The 21,346-nt window shown below is 41.7% G+C and overlaps 1 protein-coding gene across 1 annotated transcript in view; it reads left to right on the top strand.

Moving 5' to 3' along the window:
- STAB2 (stabilin 2) overlaps positions 1-21,346 on the top strand; it is a 100,915-nt gene that overhangs the window by 44,827 nt on the left and 34,742 nt on the right. Inside the window, exons 28-44 of the mRNA XM_083699722.1 lie at positions 65-112; positions 1,308-1,444; positions 2,345-2,459; positions 3,196-3,273; positions 3,530-3,628; positions 3,760-3,867; positions 5,032-5,163; positions 6,580-6,708; positions 7,844-7,900; positions 8,673-8,762; positions 9,543-9,738; positions 10,292-10,387; positions 10,867-10,912; positions 11,596-11,672; positions 12,601-12,726; positions 13,342-13,415; positions 15,734-15,805. Of these exons, the coding sequence (XP_083555848.1) occupies positions 65-112; positions 1,308-1,444; positions 2,345-2,459; positions 3,196-3,273; positions 3,530-3,628; positions 3,760-3,867; positions 5,032-5,163; positions 6,580-6,708; positions 7,844-7,900; positions 8,673-8,762; positions 9,543-9,738; positions 10,292-10,387; positions 10,867-10,912; positions 11,596-11,672; positions 12,601-12,726; positions 13,342-13,415; positions 15,734-15,805 (1,680 nt within the window). The remainder of the gene's footprint in view (positions 1-64; positions 113-1,307; positions 1,445-2,344; positions 2,460-3,195; positions 3,274-3,529; positions 3,629-3,759; positions 3,868-5,031; positions 5,164-6,579; positions 6,709-7,843; positions 7,901-8,672; positions 8,763-9,542; positions 9,739-10,291; positions 10,388-10,866; positions 10,913-11,595; positions 11,673-12,600; positions 12,727-13,341; positions 13,416-15,733; positions 15,806-21,346) is intronic.

Raw genomic sequence — 21,346 nt, forward strand, 5'->3', positions numbered from 1 at the left:
ACCCACTAAACTGTGGGCCATCTGTACATGTCATTTATCTTTCTTTCTTTCTCTCTCTGCTCAGGAATTGTCTTCTCTGTCGGAAGCAGCTGGATTTAATGAGTGGGTTGGTGTGAGTACCTCTTCTAAAAATATATCGAAAGACGTGACCAGAGCAATTCCTGTGGAGGGGGGGCGGGGAGAGAATCTGTGGCACAGCTGCTGCCACTTCCGATATCCTACTGGCATGAGATGCAGTCAGGACCATAGCTGTCAACTTTTCCCTTTTCTTGCGAGGAATCCTATTTGGAATAAGGGAATTTCCCTTTAAAAAAGGGAAACGTTGTCAGCTGTGGTCAGGACAGGAGGGGGGTCCCTTCACACACACCCTCCCACTGACAAACGTTAATTTCCCCATTTGGCCCCTATTAACACCAGTGGGAGGGAAGTTAACTATGGCAGCTGTAGGGCCACATCAGGGAAACAAGGAGACTTTGCATCTTAGAGATACAAATGTTGTCCTCCCATTACGCGTAGTACATCTGCATCAGCAGAGCTTTCTTCAGTGCTGTCCCACCGATGGGACAGCAATTATGCACATTTCAAATACCCCCTCAGCCAGCCTCTGGGTTGCAACATGTTTGTTTGCTCATGAACAAAGGAAGAGCCTTAGGGATCAGGCCAAAAGCCCATCTAGTTCAGCATCCTGTTCACAGAGTGTCCAAGCAGATGCCTATGGGAAGCCTGAAATCAGGACCTGAGCACAACAGCCTTCTCCCCACTTGTGGTTCCTAGCTTCTGGCTTTCAGAGGCCTGCTGCCTCAGACAGTGGAGGTAGATCATTGCCACAATGGCTAGCCTAGTAGCGATTGATATTTTCCATGAATCTTGTTTAATCCTCTTTAGAAGCCATCCAAGTTGGTGGCCATCACTACTTTTTGTGGGAGTGAAGGAGCTCTTCCTTTTGCCTGTCCTTTTGATTCTTCCAACGTTCAGCTTAACTGGATGTCTATGAGTTCTAGTATCATAAGAGAGGGAGAAAAATGTATTTCTGCTTTCTCCACACACCATGCATAATTTTATACACCTCGATCACGTCCCTTCTTACCTTTTTCAAAATTAAAACAAAAAAACTAACATTCCTCAAAGGGAATTTACTCTATCCCCACAGATGATTTTGCTTGCCCTTTTCTGAACCTGATAACTAGACTCCTTTTCAGAAGATGAAGTCCTTCCACTGTTGGCATCAGCCAAAGACTGATGCTGGTCCATAGAAGAGCTTACAATATTAACAAATTAATGGCAATGTGTTTTGTCTTGTGATTTAGGCAGCTGCAGTGAAGACATTACTGGCAGATGCAGCAAATCTAACCCTCCTTGTGCCTTCTCAGCAAGCAATTCAAAACATGGACCAAGAGGAGAGAAATTTCTGGATGTCAAAAAACAACATCCAAACTCTAATAAAGTATGTCAAACATTTTTTCACCCTTGCCATTCCATTTAAATGCATTTATAAAGTACTTTATCCTTTACCGGAATTGTCTTCTTAATTACTGTGATAGCCTTCTGTACCAAGGGGCATGATCAGAGCCAAGGTTTACACATTATGAGCGAGTGCTAAAAAAAATTAACTCACTTAAGAAAACTAGCCAATATACCCACAACCCCTTCTGTACCAGTCTTCCAGCCCCTAATACTTGTCCTACATCCTGTGATGTTTTGTGGCTGGGGCAGGGGCCTCCTTCATCCAATGAGTTTTCACTGGTGTCTTGATTTGAATCCAGGACACAACTCCTTCTACATGCATAATGACAATGCAATTGCCATATATCCACTGGCTATGCAATAGCTAAAGTGATTCTGGTTTCTAATGCTGAAATAAACACAGCAACTATCTTCTACACAACTATGAAAGTTGGAAGAGTATTGTTCAGCTTTACATGTTAGCCACCTGACTGAATAGCAATCTATATATTGACAGCAATGGCAAGGAAGCCACTCACCTGCATTGTTTATACTAGGGATGGGGCCCTGCTGATGCAATTGGACTCCATTTCCCATCGGCCCCAGCCAATGTAGCCAATAGAGTTACTGAACTCCCAACGGCATGTGGAGGACCAGCAGATTCTCCATCACTCAGGTGGCATGGAGGAAGATTAGGAACTATGTAATTGGTCCCTCCCAAATAGTTCCAGGAAACAAATTGCCAGCAGCTGTGTAGGAAAGGGAAGCACCTCCTAATCTATTAACATATTAACTGCTCCTGGCTCAAATGGTATTTGAAAGAGAATTGGGTTTCTGTTGTAAGAAAAACTGAGCAGCCATAACTTTCACGTCATTTGAACCTAACTTGCATTTCTGTTAGGCACCATGTATTACAGGGAGCATACACAGTTTCTGACCTCCAAACCTTGTCGTCATCCAATGGGCTGGTAACATCTCTGCTTGGAAACTTCCTGGCTTTGTCCAAAGAAAGTGGAGTAAGTTCACCGCTACTGTCACTCACAGACTGTTCTTATGTGTGCCAAGAGAAATGTGCTAATCAGATGTCATCTTGTGTTTGAATATGCCCCTGTTTTGAGCAAGGGCGTTAGAACTCGCTAGTATGGGCCTCAAACACTGTGAGTGTAATTTTTATCTAGTAATAGGTATGGAAGGGGCTGTCAGTTCCTGTTCTCTGCTTCTCATTTTTCCAATCTGAATTTCAGTTCTCCACATTTCTGCAGCAATCTGCTTTTTTAAAAAAAGAAAAAAGAATCTTCATTGAAGAATTTCAGTGTGATTTTTTCCCAATAAACACATTTTTGTATGTACCGGTAATTCTGACAAGTCACACGTTTTTACAGGCAATTTCTCCAGTACAATGTATTTCTGCATGGTATTTTCACTATGTGTATTCATCTGAATGCACACTTTCCCCTAATATGTGAATGTTTGTAAACACTGATTGAAGAACTACATCACAAAAATTAGAGACATGTGAATTTCAAATGTGTTTCAGCTGTCATATTGTTTTGGAAAATGCTTGGCAAAGGCTCTGGGGTTGGAGGGTGGGGCGTAAATCAGGGTAGTCTTCCAAGAGCCACACAGAGAGACCTAGAAGGCTGCATTTGGCTTTTGGGCCTGAGAGATCACAGGTCCTAAGCCAGCTGTGATTTGAAACCTGGTAGTTTTATTTACATAAATGGTTTCCCCCCCCCCACCCTTGCTTTCCAGAATTTTTCTGTTGATGGAGCCAACATCGTAGCAGGTGATATTGCAGCAACAAATGGGATTATACATGTAATTGATAAGGTATTTGCTTCCTTATTATTAATAGTTAGGAAACTGAGGTAAAAAAAATACTAAATGTTTAAAATATTGAGTTGGTGTTTTTCTCCCTCCCTCCCTCCCTCCCTCCCTCCCTCTAGATTGGCCACTTAACATCACGTAAAATGGAAAAAAATACAGTTTCTCAAAATTATTTTCTTTTTATATTGTTGATATTGTTTTAAATGCTTTGCGCTACTGTGCCTGCTGTTTAAAATTGGCCTTGTGTTTTTGTTTGCAGGTTCTGACACCCCTTCGGGGATTCAGTGGCACATTGCCCAAACTGCTTGCCCGCTTAGAACAGATGCCAGATTACTCCATTTTCAGGGGTTACGTTATTGTAAGTCTTCATGCCTTTTTGAGAAGTGCCATGCATTATTGCATGCATCCATGCTTTTATTTGAACTGCCATGCAGATAATAGGTAACAGTCCATTTTTTAAAAAACAATGCATTTCTCTCTTTACAACAGCAATATAATCTGGCAAGTGAAATAGAAGCTGCTACCACTTATACTATTTTTGCCCCAAGCAACAGTGCCATTGAAACCTACCTCAAGAACAAACAGTTAACCTCCCTGGTATGTATTGGTTTCCAAACTCTTTATCAGGGCATATTTGCAACCGTTCCTCTTGCTGCGTGGTTGGTGCTTTAAGAAAAAACTAAAAATGCAAAAAGGCTGTTCACTTAAAGGAAGTGCTGTGGTGTGCTATACAACATTCTTCTATGTCAGGAATCCCCAAACTCGGCCCTCTCGATATTTTTGGGACTACAACTCCCATCATCCCTAGCTAACAGGACAAGTGGTCAGGGATGATGGGAATTGTAGTCCCAAAACATTTACTGGCTGAGTTTGGGGATGCCTGTTCTATGTGAACCATTGCTGATTCTTCTACACTTTTAGCTCTGCATAACAGGGGCTGTGAGCAGAGCCTGCCTTATGCCATTATTATTATTATTATTATTATTATTATTATTATTATTAATCCATTGTGTGCACACTCATTCCCCTAGTGCAGATGGTCAAATGGGGTTTGCAGGTTTAAAAAGCAGGATGAAGCCCTACAAATTTAATTTACCGTACAGTGATGGGATACACGTTCATACCATGCAAAATGATACCTGTTTCATGCCACTGTTAATAATTTAAATAATAATAGTATTTTTTTATTTATACCCCGCCCATCTGGCTGGGTTTCCCCAGCCACTCTGGACAGCTTACAACATATCTTAAAACATCAAGCATTAAAAACCTCCCAATACAGGGCTGACTTCAGATGTCTTCTAAATGTCAGATAGTTGTTTATTTCCTTGACATCTAAAGGGAGGGCATTCCACAGGGAGGGTGCCACTACCAAAAAGGCCCTCTGCCTGGTTCCCTATAACTTTGCTTCCCTCAGTGAGGGAACCAGCAGAAAACTCTTGGAGGAGGACCTCAGTGTCCAGGCTGAACGATGGGGGTGGAGATGCTTCTTCAGGTATACAGGACGGGGCCGTTTAGGGCTTTAAAGGTCAGCACCAACACTTTGAATTGTGCTCGTAAACATACTGGGAGCCAGAGAAGATCCTTAAGGACCAGTGTTATATGGTCCCGGCAGCCACTCTCTAAAACATATATTGTCTGGCTCCAACCAGACAAATCCTTTGTCTACAGGTTGCTGCTGGCATCTGTTTTTGTCACAGAAAGCTTGGAAGTCCACACCTTGCTCAAGTATGTAACATAAACTATCAATTTAATCTGCAGGATGAAAACCAGATCCGATACCATGTTATTTTAGAGGAGAAGCTGCTGAAGAATGACATGCATAATGGGATGTTCAAGGAAACCATGCTTGGGTTGTCCTTTAGAGTGGGATTCATCATTCATGATGGCCAGGTACTTTGTATAAACCCTGTGGATAATTATGTTGGCTTTTGGAACTGCCTGCTTATCTGAATACCTCATCCGGAAAAAGATTTACATCTGGGTAACTGAATGTAGAGAAAGCTTCATTGCTTTCAATGATCTGGATCATAAGTTTACATTAGTGAGGCTTACTCATTGGTATAATGGGACTGTATTTACATTCCAAGCTAATGAGGCCATTCACCATATGTAAACATTACTCATATGCATTAAGTGCTGAGCTAAGAACTTGAGTTAAAGTTCAGAAATTGGGATTAAGAGCAAATTAATCAACATTAACTTCTGGTGTTGACTAGCAACTGTTTTAAGGTCCCTGTTGTTGCAATTATGAAGCTGCATTTTTCTTGGGATGGTGACTTTTCTGGATAGTATTCAGGATTTCCCAAACTTGGGTCTCCAGGTGTTTGGGGGCTACAGTTCCCATCATGCCCAACTACTGGTCCTGCTGGTTAGAGGAGACCCAAGTTTGGGAAACTCTGGTAGATAAATGCCGTCTTAAAGTGAAAAGAACAGTTTGTTATGTTTATTCAAGCTACTTACAATTTTCCTTTGCTGTATTCAGTTGTACAAATCAGAATTGGCCATTTAGGCTGCAATTCTATATAAACTTACTGGGGAACACAATTGGGGTTACTTCTGAGTAGGCAGGTATAAGATTGCACTGCTTAGTTTTGAGAAAGAAATAACGGGAAAGGAGCAATGGTAAGAGTGGAATCAATAGCAGCAGGTGTGTTCAGCTGCTGTCACTCACCTGTCCTTTAATCAGTCACATCGCTGCCACTTTCCAGGAGGTAAGTGCCCCCTCACTGTATTTCCCAGTGAGCAGCAGCAGCAACGTAACCAACTGGAGGTCAGGAGACCAGTGGCACCCCAATCTGGCATCTGCTGCTGAGTAGTATGGATAGTCCAAACAGTTGCACACCCACAGCCAGCCAGTGCAGATTGATGTACAGTGATATGCACACAACTAGAGTCATATGTTTATAGATAACAGAGTTGGAAGGTCTTTGGGAAATAAGATGAATTGGGTTCATAGGAAGCTGCCTTATACGAGTTAGATAATTGGTCCATCTAGCTCAGTATTTTCCACAGTGACTGGCAACGGCTCTCCAGATTTCAGACAAGGGTCTCTTCCAGCCCTATTTGGAGATGTTGCAGACCGGTCCTGGGGCCTTCTGCATGCTCTCACTGAGCTGCAGCCCTTAATGTGCAACGTGAGACCTTTTTCAACGGCGCGCTTCAAATTCAGTTCTTTCCTCTGCAGTGCCTTTTATTACAGTTACTGGAATAGCAAGATAATATTTGCTGTGTAAAAGTTAATGCAACAAATGATCCTTTAAGTATATCCGTCTGGTGTGTACTAAACTGATAACCTATTGTGTGCAGCTCTACATAAATGAGGCGCCCTTAAGTTACCCAAATGTTGCAACCGATAAAGGAATAATTCATGGACTGGAAAGGGTAATGGAAATCCAGAAGAATAGATGTGATAGCAACAATACTGTGATAGTACCTGTAAGTGCCTTTCTGTGTATATATTATGTGTGTTTGTGTACATTAGAAATGTTTATATACATTAGATGTGTTTTCATTTCTTTAAAGAAAAATAATTAATATATAGAACATATCTTTATTCAGTGAGTCCTCCAGGAAAATAAGTCTTCAATTTGCAGTTTGGTATCATGCAATACAGGGCAATACAGTCCATTAACATACATTGACTAATTTAACCCTACAATCTTTGATCTGATTTTATACAGCTTTAGTGATCTGACAAGTAGAAATATCTCTATGGTACTATGTGAAGCTGGCTTTTGCTAAATCAGGCCATTGATCAATCCGTCCCAGGGTTTGTCCAGGGTCTCAAAGATCTTCCCTACTTTCCCCCTATTTCTACTGGGTGTAGGAGATGCAAGCAAGGAAAGCAAGCATAGATACTTGCTTTTACTAGTAGTTGTGGCTGTTGCAGCAGGGTTTGAACATAGAAGGCTGCTTCCAACATAAACGCAAGATGGCATACAAAACATATATTTGCCCCTTTCAAGTTTGCATGTTAAAAGTCAAGCTAGTATAGTTACTTGCAAGTAGGGCCATTTCAAACCACTTGCAAGTGAATCAATCAATGAGTCAATTTCATTGCAAATAAACTCCCAAGGTTGCAGGTCTTTGTTTAAATATGTTTGCTATGACATTTCTATTCCACCCTTTTTTGCAAGGTGCTCAGGGCAGCTTATATTACTCCTGCCTCCCTAGTTTATCCTCAGAACAGCCCTGTGAGGAATATTAGGTTTATAGGCAGTGCACCAAGTAAGTTTCATGGCCGATCAAGGATTGAAATGGCACATTCGGTCTCTCAATATCCTTCATTTTCCCTCTTCTGGTTTTTGCACAAATGGTTAGAGATGAATAAATTAAATGGTGTCAGGCTACCATTGTTAAAACATGCAACATGTAACTGTAGGGAACAATTGTGGGAGGCACTAATGAAATTGGGGGGAAATTGTCAGTGTGCACCCAAGGGTTCATTTGGATAAAAATAGATGGTGCCAAACCTCTGCACACTTAAGGCACTTGTGACATGTGCAAAGGCCTGCACAAGTATATATCATGGTCCCTTCCTCTGAAAATATATGTTTGCTTTGTTTTCAAGGGAAAGTGTTTGTCGTGCTTGGCCGTACCTAGCTGTCCTATTGGAACTACACCACTGGTAAATATTTTAGAATTAAATTGCTATAAATAAGTAGTAAGGAACTTAAGGTCCTCCAGATGTTGGTGGATTACAATCAGCAGTGGATGACGGCACTTGCCTGACCGCCCATCACTGTTGCCACTACGGCTTCCCTAAAGAGAGATGAGTGGTGGTGAGATTAGCACAGCGCAAATGCAGTGGCAAAGCCAATCTGGCACTTGACCTTGCCGCCACCTCACTCCTCTCCCTCACAGTAAGCCACAATCAGTGACCAGGATGTCAGCTGAGTGCCCCCACCCCACGAACTGTTACTGCCTACAACACTTGTGGCCTTGTTGATTCGTTCATGCTAGGACTAACAGGAATCTGGCAGCATATAGAGGGTATAGATTCCCTACTCCTGCTGTCCGTGTGTGGGGGGGTCTTCTCCTGAGTATGCCCAGTATAGGATATAACCCATAGAAGACAATCCACCCCCTCTTGCAGCTGCAGAATCCATAGGACATAATAAACAAACTTCATTGTGACCTCTGAATTTACAGGGGGAGCTGGATTTTCTCCGAAGTTTCTAAACTTTGTATATTTATTCAGTTCAAGAGAATAATTCATTTGTCAGTTCCTTATTGTGAGTCAGATTATTTTGCCCATTTGTGCTAATTGACTGTTAATTTTGAATAGGATTTGGGCATGTTCAATTAGCGTTTTCTACTGAAAAATATTTCAGGGGATATTCATTAGCTGAATTTGATGCAATGTTTTAAGTGTAAAACTGTCCACTTCTTTTGTACAGAAATACAAGAAAGTGAGCTGCTTGTATTTCCATTCCGAAAGATTGTCCCTTCGCTACGGATGCCAGCCAAAATGCAGTAAAAGCACAATTGTGGGTATTCTTTACTATCCAAAGCATATCTGTCATACTATCATGACACTGATAGAATGTAAGGGGGTTGAGGTGTGGGAGAGAAACAGAACACTGAGAACTGACTGTCGTATCTGTAGGGAGAAATTGTTTTATTAAAGTGATTTCTTAGCAACATGGTCCTTTCAAAGAAGCTTGGTATGAAAAACAAAAACCAAAGACAAAGTGCCATAGGGTAGCCACTGTGAAACCCTCCAAGGGTTGTTGGAAAAATAATATCCAACAATATCTGCAGGGCATCATATTGGCTGCTTGTGCCATAAAGCAACAACATCACCAATCTAATAATTAAAACCACATACAAATTAGACATCTTACAAATCTGAAAGTCACCAGAGCTGCAAAAAAAACACAAATATGTATCATAATCAAAGCTAGCTTGCACCATCAGATTAACAATAAGAATTCAGGTTGTTTGGCTGCCTAACCAAAGGGGGGAGAGTTGTTATGTCGTGCCTAAAATAAAACAGAAAATGAACTAATCTTATCTCTTTGGGAAGGGAGTTCCATAGGCTAGGGGCCACCACTGAAAAGGCCCTGTCTCGTATTCCAACCTGTCTCGTATTACCCACTTGTGGGTCTGTGAGGAGGGCCTGTGTGGCTGATCTTAGGCTGTAGCACACAATAAATAAGGCAGCTCAAGAGTTCCTGCCTTAATTCATAGTCCTTTTATGGCACCTCTTCTCTTTTATTCTCTTATACGCAATTGCATTCGCCTTACCTTGTTTGTTCCTTTTTCAGACCAGGGAGTGTTGTGCGGGCTTCTATGGCCCTCAGTGTGAACCTTGTCCAGGGCTGGCTGGAAACACTTGTTTTGGAAATGGAATTTGCTTAGATGGCCTCAATGGCAATGGTACTTGTGAGTGTGAAGCAGGATTCGAGGGAGTAGCCTGTGAAAAATGTATCAAGGGCAAATATGGCACCGGCTGTGATCAAGGTACTTCAGGTTTCAGACCACTGAGACAACTAGTTAAGTTGCTTGCCTCTCTTTGACTTGGAATAGACACATTTAGGTCCGTTTTGTTGTTGTTCCAAGAAACATGTCACAAAATTCAAAAGTAATATAAAATCTGAGTGATCATTACATTCCAAGCTGCATGTTAGCCTGGGGACTTCAGATCAGGTCACTTTGCATCAGAGTCCACCGAAATGCAAAAAATGGGCCTGTGTAACTGGCCATAATGCAAACCTCTGTGGTTCTTCAAAGCTTACTCTGGCTTTGAAGAAAAGGGTCAGCCCTTGATCACACAAATCTTAATGTGGTACACTTGAGGTGCTATATTGGTACAGTAGTGTTTTCTGCTATATGGGAAAGACTCTTGCATCTGCAAAATATAATATATGAGCCATGCTTTAAGTCAAATAAGCCCGTTTGAGTATGTTAAGCCAAGAAAGGAAGTCAGAATAATACGTTAAGGCAGACCTCCCTTCATAGTCCAGTTGTTGTTACTGCTGGGGCAGTCCTTACAACATCATCTCTCTGCACTTAGAGTGTCCTTGCATCCATGGGAAATGCAACGATGATATTAAAGGCGATGGCTCTTGCGAATGTGATGTTGGCTGGAGAGGTGTGAAATGTGACGAAGGTAAGTGTGATTGCTCTCCATCACTCTGAGCTACCATTTGAGGCTGCAAATTTAAAACTCAGAGCTCAAGGCAGTGAAGGCACCATCACTGAAGCTGCACAGGTTCACTTTTCTTTCAGACCAGCTGAATGTGACCCTGAAATTAGGCCTTCACTCTTTCTGGTCCCATTGTCTGCAGTTCATCAAAATTCCTTCCAAGACACTGTCTGCAAGTTTAGACCTTGAGCCCTCACAGTGCTTTAGTCCTCTGGTTGAGTAGATAATTTTTGTTTTGGGTTTTTTAATGAAATATACACTGTCCTTAAAAACTCAGTGCAGTTCTGAGAAAGAGCATGACATGTGTTCTGAACTGATCTGTGCATCAGGCCATTGCTGTGGTCTGTGCATCAGCCATTCTGCAAGTATAGATCAACTCTTTGATGAGCAGGGTAAATTGGGATTGTATACTGTTGACTAACAAAGTCATTTTCCTCCTGCAGAAATCAAAGGTGATAAATGCAACAGTACCTGCCACACCAGTGCCAAGTATGTATGACAGCAATTTATCTAATAATATTTAGGCTGCATTCAGACAACACCTTTCTCCAGCAACTATAGCATGAACAAGGGTGTGGCTTGGCAAAAATAGGCACCAACCAGCATGGGAGTTTTGCAGTAGTCATCCACAGGAACAGTATCCAAATTTAAGCTGTTAATGCATATGGACTAGCAACAATTGACATAGAAATTGTCATAATTGCCCTGCAACACATAAGTTTCAGGCACTTTAATTTGACATACCTGACACTTTAAAAAACTCAACTAGAAATTGATTGTCCTAGTTTAAAGTTCTCTGAAAGGTTAGATTACATAAAATTTCAAGCTACTGACCTGCTTATAATTTAACTCACCACTTACAGATTTTTGAAATATTAAGCAGTATATAAATGCTTTTATACAGAGTAAAATAAATAAAATGATATGCTTGGTATGCGTTGGAGAATATTGTACCAAAAATTGTGTAAAACATTCTACAATGTGTATGAAGTTAGGATTGGTTTTTTGCCCCACATGCTATGTTTTTAGAAAATACAGCTTTCTAAAGATTGCCTTAGAGATTTTAGGTCTGCTTTCATGGGTCTGTCAACCTTTTGGAAAAATGTATTGTATGAAATAAGCAGTGGTGATGCTGCAAAATAAGTGCTTTTACTTTCCTTTTTCCATCTTAGCTGCCTTCTCAATTCCTATGGCAGAGCATACTGCAAGTGTGCTGCAGGGTTTAAAGGGAACGGGACATATTGTACAGGCAAGTAGACTTTGTCCTTTTCCATTTGACATACCATATTCACTATGCCTCCCATTCACAAGAAACTGGTGGGGCAGGAGGCTGGGAAAATACCAGAACCACCATTTGTTTCAATGAATAGGACTGTTCCGCTCACAAGTGGTCACATGTGGTGTCTGCTCCCCACTCCCTTGAGGGGTGAGTAGTTTCTGAAGCAGCATGACATCACTCATGATACTCCCTTCAGAGGGGAGAGCACTGAAGGTTACAGTGTTTTTTAAAAAAGTATATTCTTTATCTGCAAGTATGCAAATAGTGTTGATATATAAGGGTCTATGCATGCAGAGGGGGAAAGATAGGAAAGGGTTAAGTTGGGTGTGCTGGCTAATTTGTCTTGCACCTGAAACTAGTTAAGCATGTGAGAGTAACTCAGCACAATCTAAAATAGAAATCCACTTGTGTTGGAAGCAAGATTGCTCTTGGCCAGAGCCTAGCCTGTGCTGGAACACTGCAAGAAGCCTGTGTGCTACTGGAAGGACTGTATACTACAACTGTACATAACCTAAAAGCTGTGGGAACTGCGTTGTACTGTCAGTAAAGGGACTGACCCTACCTAAAACTGTGGTGCTTTTTGGTTCCATGGGTGCACTCCACTGGCGTGTTGAATGGGGACTCTGCACACTCTCCAACAAATAGTAGGACATCGATAGAGGCAAACAGCAAGGCAGCTAATGTTCCCACAGAGAACGTTCCCCAATGGTGCTTCTCTCTTTCTCAGCATTTCGACCAAACTGCTAACCTGCCATTTGGTGTCACACACAGCATACATCAACACTCTGCCCCCACTGTATGGTTGTATTTTTCTGGCAAACCTATGTGTGCTACTGCATGCTATTTGAAAGCAGCTTGAGGATTGCAGCCATACTTTATATTCTTTGTTCTTTCACAGCTATCAATGCATGTGAAACCAGCAATGGAGGTTGTTCTCTCAAAGCAGAATGCAGACGCACCACTCCAGGAAACAGAGTGTGTCTTTGCAATGCAGGTTACACTGGAGATGGGATCGTCTGCTTTGGTAAGTGCTTGTTTTATGGTTTAAGATCTTAAGAGACTAATAAATAGGCAGCATGACTACATAATATATGTATTGATACATTCTCATGTAAACCATAAATGTTTTTGTTTTTTAAGACAGTTAGCTGCTTGGAGATTAGGGCGATTACTGATTTTCTGAACTGGGCCTAGGAGTCACGAGTCACAACCTTACCTCTTGGGAATATTTTTTTTATAATCATGCAGACATGGTTTCACGTGTTCAGAGAGTGGAGGTATTAACAGGAGAGAACCATTTCATAATTCACATGTGGGGTGGTTTGATTCAAAGTGGCCCCAGGTAAAAATAAAAATAAAATCTCCATGCATAAGAAAATCTTTACACATTTGACAAAACTTGTAGACTTTTGATGTGACTGCAAGTCCTTTAGCTCCTTCAAGGAAAGGAGTATAGCATTGCCATCACAAACTGCTACAAATACCATAATCTTATTTTACCCTTGTAGCCAAACCAAGGGAGATCCTAGTGGGCAACAGCAAGCAAGAATTATTGGAAACTAGTAACTTTCATTTAGCAGTGCCTCTCTGAATCAGAACAGTACTCACATTTTTCCTCTGTTGTGTTTGTCACATAAAGAAATCAATCCCTGTGTGGAGAATAATGGTGGGTGTGATAAAAATGCAGAGTGTACTCACACTGGACCCAATCAGGTAAGCAATGCTCCTATCTCATTTTGATGCACATTGCAGGCATTAATTTGTTGATGCTGCTGCTGCTGCTACTGTTGCTGTTACATAGATTGATTACTAGCACTTACAATTCACCTAAAATTTCCTGGGCACTAAGTGCATGTATTAGAAGATAAGCCAATTCCTGCCCACAGGCTCGCAATCTAATACATGTGATACAAAAGAAAAGGGAATGATGAAGAAAGAATAAAGCAAGTATTGGAACAGTTGGCTGAGGGGATGGGGCCAAGCTGATCTCTACCCATGCCAATATGTTCTTCCTGGAAGGCAAAAGGTACTATCTGACTGTGGCCCTCTGGAGTCCCCTGGCCAGTGTTGAAGGCCAGAGAACACTTCCTTTCAGCTCTGCAGCCCTATGGCAACTGCCAGAGGGAGATCATTGTGGCAGGGAAGCAAGAAGGAAGTTCCCCTCACCTGCTTCTTCTCCTACCAATGGATGGGTTCGGGCTCACCTCCCATGAATCATAGGTTATAGAATGGCAGCATATGATCCTATGAAGGTGCCTTAAACTGAGACAGGTCATTGATCCATTTAGCCATGTACAGTGGATCTTTGGCCTCTTGGACAGGGTGAGGAACCTCAGGCCCAGAGGTCAAATGTGGCCCTCCGGCCCCTCTGGCCAGCCCTGAGACTCTCCTCAGGCCACACACCCTTCTCCCCAGGTTACACACCCTTCTCCCCACTTACATCCTTCCTCAAGTGCTTTTGCCTGACTAGAATATGTCCTTGAAGTGTGTAGAAACCTCAGATTTTTGGTTGTGACTGTAATGTAGCCTACTGAACAATGGTAAGATTGCTGCTGTTCATCACCTTTTGGCTCCCTCTCAGCACTCCCACGGGCACATGGTCCCAGAATGTGGCCCTCTGGCTGAAAAAGATTCCAACCAGTATTTCCCACCATGTGCTGCCTGAGATAATTTTTAACTAAAAATGCCAGGGATTGAAACTTGAGATCTTTTTACACCAAAAGTTCTTGTTCTGTTGCTGACTGTGGTGTGGGAATGGGAGGAGTGGGGAGTCCTTTCCCATAGAGTGGTACCTCGGGTTACAGACGCTTCAGGTTACAGACTCCGCTAACCCAGAAATAGTACCTTGGGTTAAGAACTTTGCTTCAGGATGAGAACAGAAATTGTTCGGTGGTGGCGCAGTGGGAGCAGGAGGCCCCATTGGCTAAAGGGGTACCTCAGGTTAAGAACAGTTTCAGGTTAAGAACGGACCTCCGGAACAAATTAAGTTCTTAACCCGAGGTACCACTGTATCCTGTTTTAACTGCAACATTTTAGTGGAGTAGATGTCAGTTCACACCTTGGCTCTGCAACAAATTAACTCAGTGCCCTTAAGTAAGTCTGAACCTCCCTCCGTTATCTGTGATATGGGCATAATAATACTCTAATGCGGTCCTCCCTTGCAAGGATTACTGAAATAATGGACTTGGCTACATTAGTAAAGAAAAAGCTTTTTATATGTCAGCTCCCCCTTTTGAGAGGGGCTGCTTTGTGGGCGGGAATCCAGGTCCTTGCAGCGACGCGGGAGTAGGCGGAGGAACGCCGCTCACATCAGCAGGATTCCTGGTCGCGTCACACCCCCGGCCAGCTATTCGGGTTTGACTGGGGGCATGGCTACGCCTGTTTAAATTGTGGCGTGGCCGGGGGAGCAGCTTCCATTTGCTTCCATTCTTGGGATCTTTTTATATATGTTATAAGATTAGATGGCGCTGTGGAGTCCCGTAATGAAGTTTACAATGCGTTTTCCTGAAACGTCTTTTTGGTATCTAGACCCAGCCAATGTGCGTGCCGTACTTTGAGCACATAATTATGAAGTCCAAAATATTAGGTTTTGTGGTGTGTGTTTTTAAAAAAACTAATATTTTGAGGATTCTTGCAAATAACTTTATGGACTAAATAAAAGTAAGTTGCCTAGGTAACGAGGTCTCTGGCTATTTTTATTCCACTGAGCTATGTAAGATAAATTGGAACGACAAAGACCTAACTTGTTATACTCTAATTGCAACATTTCCCCCCTTTTCTTTTAAAAAATATTAAGGCTCAAATAGCTTATCATATTGGGCTCTTTCAACTGATGAAATGCAGTGGCAGAAATGAGAAAACGTACCTTAGGCTATGTGCTTTGCCTATGAAGAAAGGAATGTTAGAAAAGAGATGTGAGCCCAGAAAGGGATATATTACTCTGTGCCTTATTTATTTTCCAGAGCCAATTATATTCTCCTTGCAGAACTTGACATTGTTTCTCTCCCCCCCTCCCCCCTTTCTCCTGGCAGGCAGCGTGTAATTGTTTAAAAGGATATTCTGGCAATGGCAAATCATGCACCTACATCAGTCTCTGTTCATTGGTGAGTATATTTCGTATCAGCCTGGTTTCTCATTGACAATGTGCTTTGAGGTGTGTCTCTTACCAAACAGACAAAGGTCCATTCAAGGCAGGAATCCCAAACAAGAACTTCTTAACATCTCCTGCAGATAGATGAGAAACTGGCATCTACTGGCCCTGCTTGTGGCTGCCATTTGCTTGTATTTCAGCTACACATAAAAGTGCAACCAGCCTACTTTGTTTGCTCTGAACTTAAACCTGAGGCAGGAGTGAACTCACCAGGATCAGCCTAGTGTATTTCTTCCGCCACTGGGTTGGTGCAGCCCATGCAAGAGAGGACGAGGGAGAAAAACTTTCAAGGAAGGCTTGAGACTCCGTGCTTCCTTTTAAAAGTCAGTCCACAGGATTCACATTCCAGACTTGCTTCAGGATGCTTAGTTACCATCGCAGCAAAATCTCTGGGTCCATCTCTCCCACAGTGCCTCACTCTGAGAAAGTATCCCTGATGGGGACTGAGTGAGTGGCAGTTCATGGAGGAGGTAAAGGTAAAAGTAAAGGTTCCCCTGCCCGTACTGGCCAGTCTTGCCAGACTCTGGGGTTGTGCGCTCATCTCACTCTAGAGGCCGGGAGCCAGCGCTGTCCGCAGACACTTCCGAGTCACGTGGCCAGCGTGATGAAGCTGCTCTGGCGAGCCAGAGCAGCACACTGAAACGCCGTTGACCTTCCTGCTAGTAAGCGGTCCCTATTTATCTACTTGCACCCGGGGGTGCTTTCGAACTGCTAGGTTGGCAGGCACTGGGACCGAGCAACGGGAGCGCACCCCGCCGCGGGGATTCGAACCGCTGACCATGCGATCGGCAAGTCCTAGGCGCTGAGGTTTTACCCACAGCGCCACCCGCGTCCCTTCATGGAGGAGGGAGCAACAGAAAAAGGGGAAAGGGGCAATGACAGAAGGTGCAGGCAGACTGCTTTAGGTAGAGAAAGGGAGGTCACCGTCGACAACTGAGAACCTTTGAGCAAAAGCAGGGCATTTCACCATTTTTACGGAGCTCTTACAGAGCAGTTGTGGTGAAGAAAAAATCAAAGGCTGATTGACCCCTTTTTGCCTGATCTGAGGATTGAGAGCATTGACATTTGAATCCCAAGTGAAAGACAAGAAAAGTGTTCCTTCCTTTCCTTGCATATGGGCTTCTTATTGCCAGCTTATTGCTTTCTTCAGTAACTGTAAAGCTCTTTAAAATTGGATTTTAACATTTATTTATTTATTACAGCTAATCCTGTATTACTGTCATTCAGCATGCAATCTGGCTCTGTAACACAGCTGATCCCTCTGAGGCTTAGTATATTTTCCAATTTAAAAGTTAGGTTTTCCCAATAACTCATATCAATGATCTATTTTTTTTTAAAAAACATTTTTTATTGCTTTTTAGAAATACAGAAAAAAGAATAAAGAGTGGTTATAAGAAGATAGGGTATAAGTAACAAGTTTCCATATTCTTTTTCCATCTATTCTATAGGACTTCCCCACATCCTCCGAACCCTGCGTTCTCTGTCTTATAAAGCATCAGCAATTTGTTAACTTATTTCAAAACTTATTGTAACTTCCATTTTATCATGTTCCCTATTTTCAATTTTACTGTAGCTCAATTCTTATATATTTTATATTAAACACAATAAAGTTATTTCATTATTTTACCTCTGAATTCTTGTGTCTTAATTTTCATTTCATTAACTTACATTTGCTGGAGCTAGAATTTCCTGAAAGGTGCATTTTTTAACATTCATACAGCTTATAATGTTTTTTCAAATAGTCCTTAAACTTTTCCCAGTCCTCCTCAGTTGTTTCTTCTCCCGCGTCTCGGATTCTGCCAGTCATTTCAGCCAGTTCCATATAGTCCATCAACTGCGATTGCCATTCCTCCAGCGTGGGTAAATCTTGTGTCTTCCAATATTTTGCAATCAGGATCCTTGCTGCTGTGGTAGCATACATAAAAAAGATTCTGTCCTTCTTAAGCACTCTCTGGTCCACCATGCCCAGAAGGAAGGCCTCTGGTTTTTTAGGTAAGGTAAATCTCAGTACCTTTTTTAGTTCATTATGGATCATTTCCCAGAAGGCCTTCACTTTCGGGCAGGTCCACCAGAGATGAAAGAATGTCCCTTCCGCCTCTCCACATTTCCAACATTTGTTGTCAGACAGATGATATATCTTAGCTAACTTGACTGGGGTCATGTACCACCGGTATACCATTTTCATAATATTTTCCTTCAAGGCAGTGCAAGCCGTGAATTTCAAGCCGGTGTTCCATAACCTTTCCCAGTCTGCAAACATAATGTTATGCCCCACATCCTGAGCCCATTTTATCATGGCGGATTTGACTGTCTCATCCTGTGTATTCCACTTAAGCAGCAAGTTATACATTCTCGAAAGTAGTTTACTTTTTGGCTCTAACAATTCAATCTCCAGTTTCGATTTTTCCACCTGGAATCCAACTTTTTTATCTATTTTGAATACCTCTTGAATTTGCGCATAGTGCAGCCAATCTCGTACCTTAGTTTTCAATTTCTCCAAACTTAGCAGCCTCCAATTGTCTCCAATTTTTTCAATTATTTCCCAATATTTAGGCCAATGGGCCTCCATGTTGGGTCTCTTACGTGCCTTGGCCTCCACCGGTGAGAGCCACCTCGGAGTTTTACTCTCTAATAAGTCTTTGTATTTTATCCAGACCCTCCAAATTGCTCTTCTGACAATATGGTTTTTAAACAATTTGTGCACTTTAACCTTGTCATACCACAAATATGCATGCCACCCAAACGCATTGTCAAACCCTTCCAGATCCAGGACGTCAGTGTTCTCCAATAAAATCCAATCTTTCAACCAGCAGAAGGCTGCAGATTCATAATATAACCTCAAGTCCGGCAGGGCAAATCCCCCTCTTTCTTTCACATCAGTTAATATTTTAAACTTTATTCGGGGCTTTTTGCCCTGCCAAACAAACTTAGAAATATCCTTCTGCCACTTTCCAAAACATTCCACCTTGTCTACGATCTGTAGGGCCTGAAACAAAAATAACATTTTCGGCAATACATTCATCTTTACAGCAGCTATTCGGCCTAACAAGGAAAGTTTCAATCTTGACCATATTTCCAAATCTCTTTTGATTTCTGACCAACATTTCTCATAATTGTCTTTAAACAAATTCAAATTTTTGGAGGTCAAGTACACCCCTAGGTATTTTACTTTTTTAACCACATTCAGCTCCATTTCTTTGGAAAACTCATCTGTTTCTGTAACTGTCAATTTTTTTGCTAAAACCTTAGTTTTTTGCTTATTTAACTTAAACCCCGCCACCCGACCAAAATCAGAAATTAATTCTAACACTCTTTTAGTGCTAGAGACTGGTTCCTGAAGTGTTAATACCAAGTCATCTGCAAATGCTTTCAATTTGTATTGTTTCACTCCGACCTCGATTCCCTGAACCAACCGGTCCTTTCTAATCATATTTAGCAACACCTCCAGAACTGAAATGAACAATAGGGGGGATAGAGGGCACCCCTGGTGTGTCCCTTTTTCAATTTTAAACTCCTCTGTCACCACATTATTTACAATTAATTTAGCTTTTTGTTCTGTATAGATTGCTTCTATACCATTTTCGAACCCCCGCCCCACTCCCATCCCTTCCAAATTTTTCTTCATAAACATCCAAGAAATATTATCAAAGGCCTTCTCTGCATCAACAAAAATCAAAACCGCTCTGGTATTCAGATTTGTTTGTAGAAGTTCCATAATGTCAATAATGTTTCTTGTATTGTCAAACAAATGCCTACCAGGGAGAAAGCCAGCCTGGTCCTTGTGAATCACTTCATTTAGTACTTTTTTAAGTCTATTTGCCAAAATATCAGCAAAAATTTTGTAATCCACATTTAGGAGTGAAATGGGGCGGTAGTTCTTAAGTTGGGTCTTTTCAGTCTCTGATTTAGGTATCAATGTGATGAAAGCTTCTTTCCACGTTTCCGGTGCCTTCCTTCCCTCCATTATCTGGTTACAAACCTCCATCAAAGGTTGTGTCAAATAGTCCTTTAAAACTTTATAGTATTTGGAGGTTAGGCCGTCCGGGCCTGGGGACTTGCCAAGTTGGAGATTTTGAATGGCACTTTCAATTTCTTGCTGTGTAATGTTACAATTCAGGTTTGTTCTCATTTCCAGGGGTATTTTTTGTAATCCATTAATTTTAAGAAATTGATCCACCTCTGAGGCTTTTTGCGGCCCTTGTGTATAAAGTTCTTTGAAGTACCTCTGGAAGCATTTTCTGATTTCCTCGGGTTTCTGAACCATTCTCCCTTCGATCTCTAGGTTTGTAACCGTATTAAGCTTTTGTCTCTTTTTCAACTGCCAGGCTAGCAGTTTCCCACACTTATTCGCCGATTCGAAGGATCTTTGTTTCATTTGTTTAATTTTCCATTCCACCTCTTGGTTTATCAATTTTGAGTATTGCGCCTGGAAAAATTTCACTTCTCTTAACACATCCTTCGACTTAGGCCTGGATCTCAATTTTTTCTCTCCTTCTCTTATTTTCTCCAATATCTTCTCCTTCTTTTCATTCCAGAGCCTTTTCTTAATCGTATTTTGTTGTATTAGAAACCCTCTCATGACTGCCTTACTTGCGTCCCAGATTGTTCTTTTTTCCACGGTAGTATTCAAATTTATCTCAAAATAGTCCTTTAGGGTTTTTTGGGCCTTCTTCACAATCTCCTGATCTCTTAATAAGGTGTCATTCATTTTCCATCTAAAGGTACCGGTTGTGTTAAGTCTCAATTCCACTTTCAAAGCATTATGGTCGGAGCAGGTTTTTGGGCAGATTTCCACTTTTCTAGTCTTAGGTGCCAGTCCTCTAGTTGTCCAGATTTGGTCGATTCGTGTCCATGTCAGATGAGCTTCAGAGAAAAAAGTCCCTTCTTTCCCTAGCGGGTTCTTAACCCTCCAAATGTCAACTAAGTCCATATTGTCTGTCATTTCAAAAAAAGTTTTGGGTAGTCTGCCGTCTTTCGATATGTTAGCACTTTGTGACTTATCCATATGTACAGACACGACCCCATTCATATCACCCAGCATAATGATGTTGCTATAGTCCAAATAATCCAGCATGGTCTCGTGCAGTTTCCTGAAAAATTCCGACTTTCCCTCATTTGGAGCATATATTCCTAATATCAAAATTTTTTCTCCTTGCGTCTGTATTTCAATCGCCAAAATTCGGCCATATTCATCTTTAAATAAAAATTTCGGTGACAGGCTCTCCTTTGCATAAATCACCACTCCTCTCTTCTTAACTTTGTCCGAAGAAATAAATTCTTGGCCTAGTCTTTTGTTAATTAACACTTTTCTATGGAGCCTTGTCACATGTGTTTCCTGTAGGCAGATAACGTCCAATTGTTCCTTTTTCAAAATGTGAAAGACTTTCCTTCTTTTTTCCGGGGAGTTTCCGCCATTTATATTCCAACTAAGAAGCTGCAGAGACATCCTGAATCAGTTGACGGGTTCTACAATGGGGTATCTAAGCTTCCTCCC

The sequence above is a fragment of the Podarcis gaigeae genome, assembly GCF_964106915.1.
Source record: "Podarcis gaigeae genome assembly, chromosome: 10".
Taxonomy (NCBI): Eukaryota; Metazoa; Chordata; class Lepidosauria; order Squamata; family Lacertidae; genus Podarcis; species Podarcis gaigeae.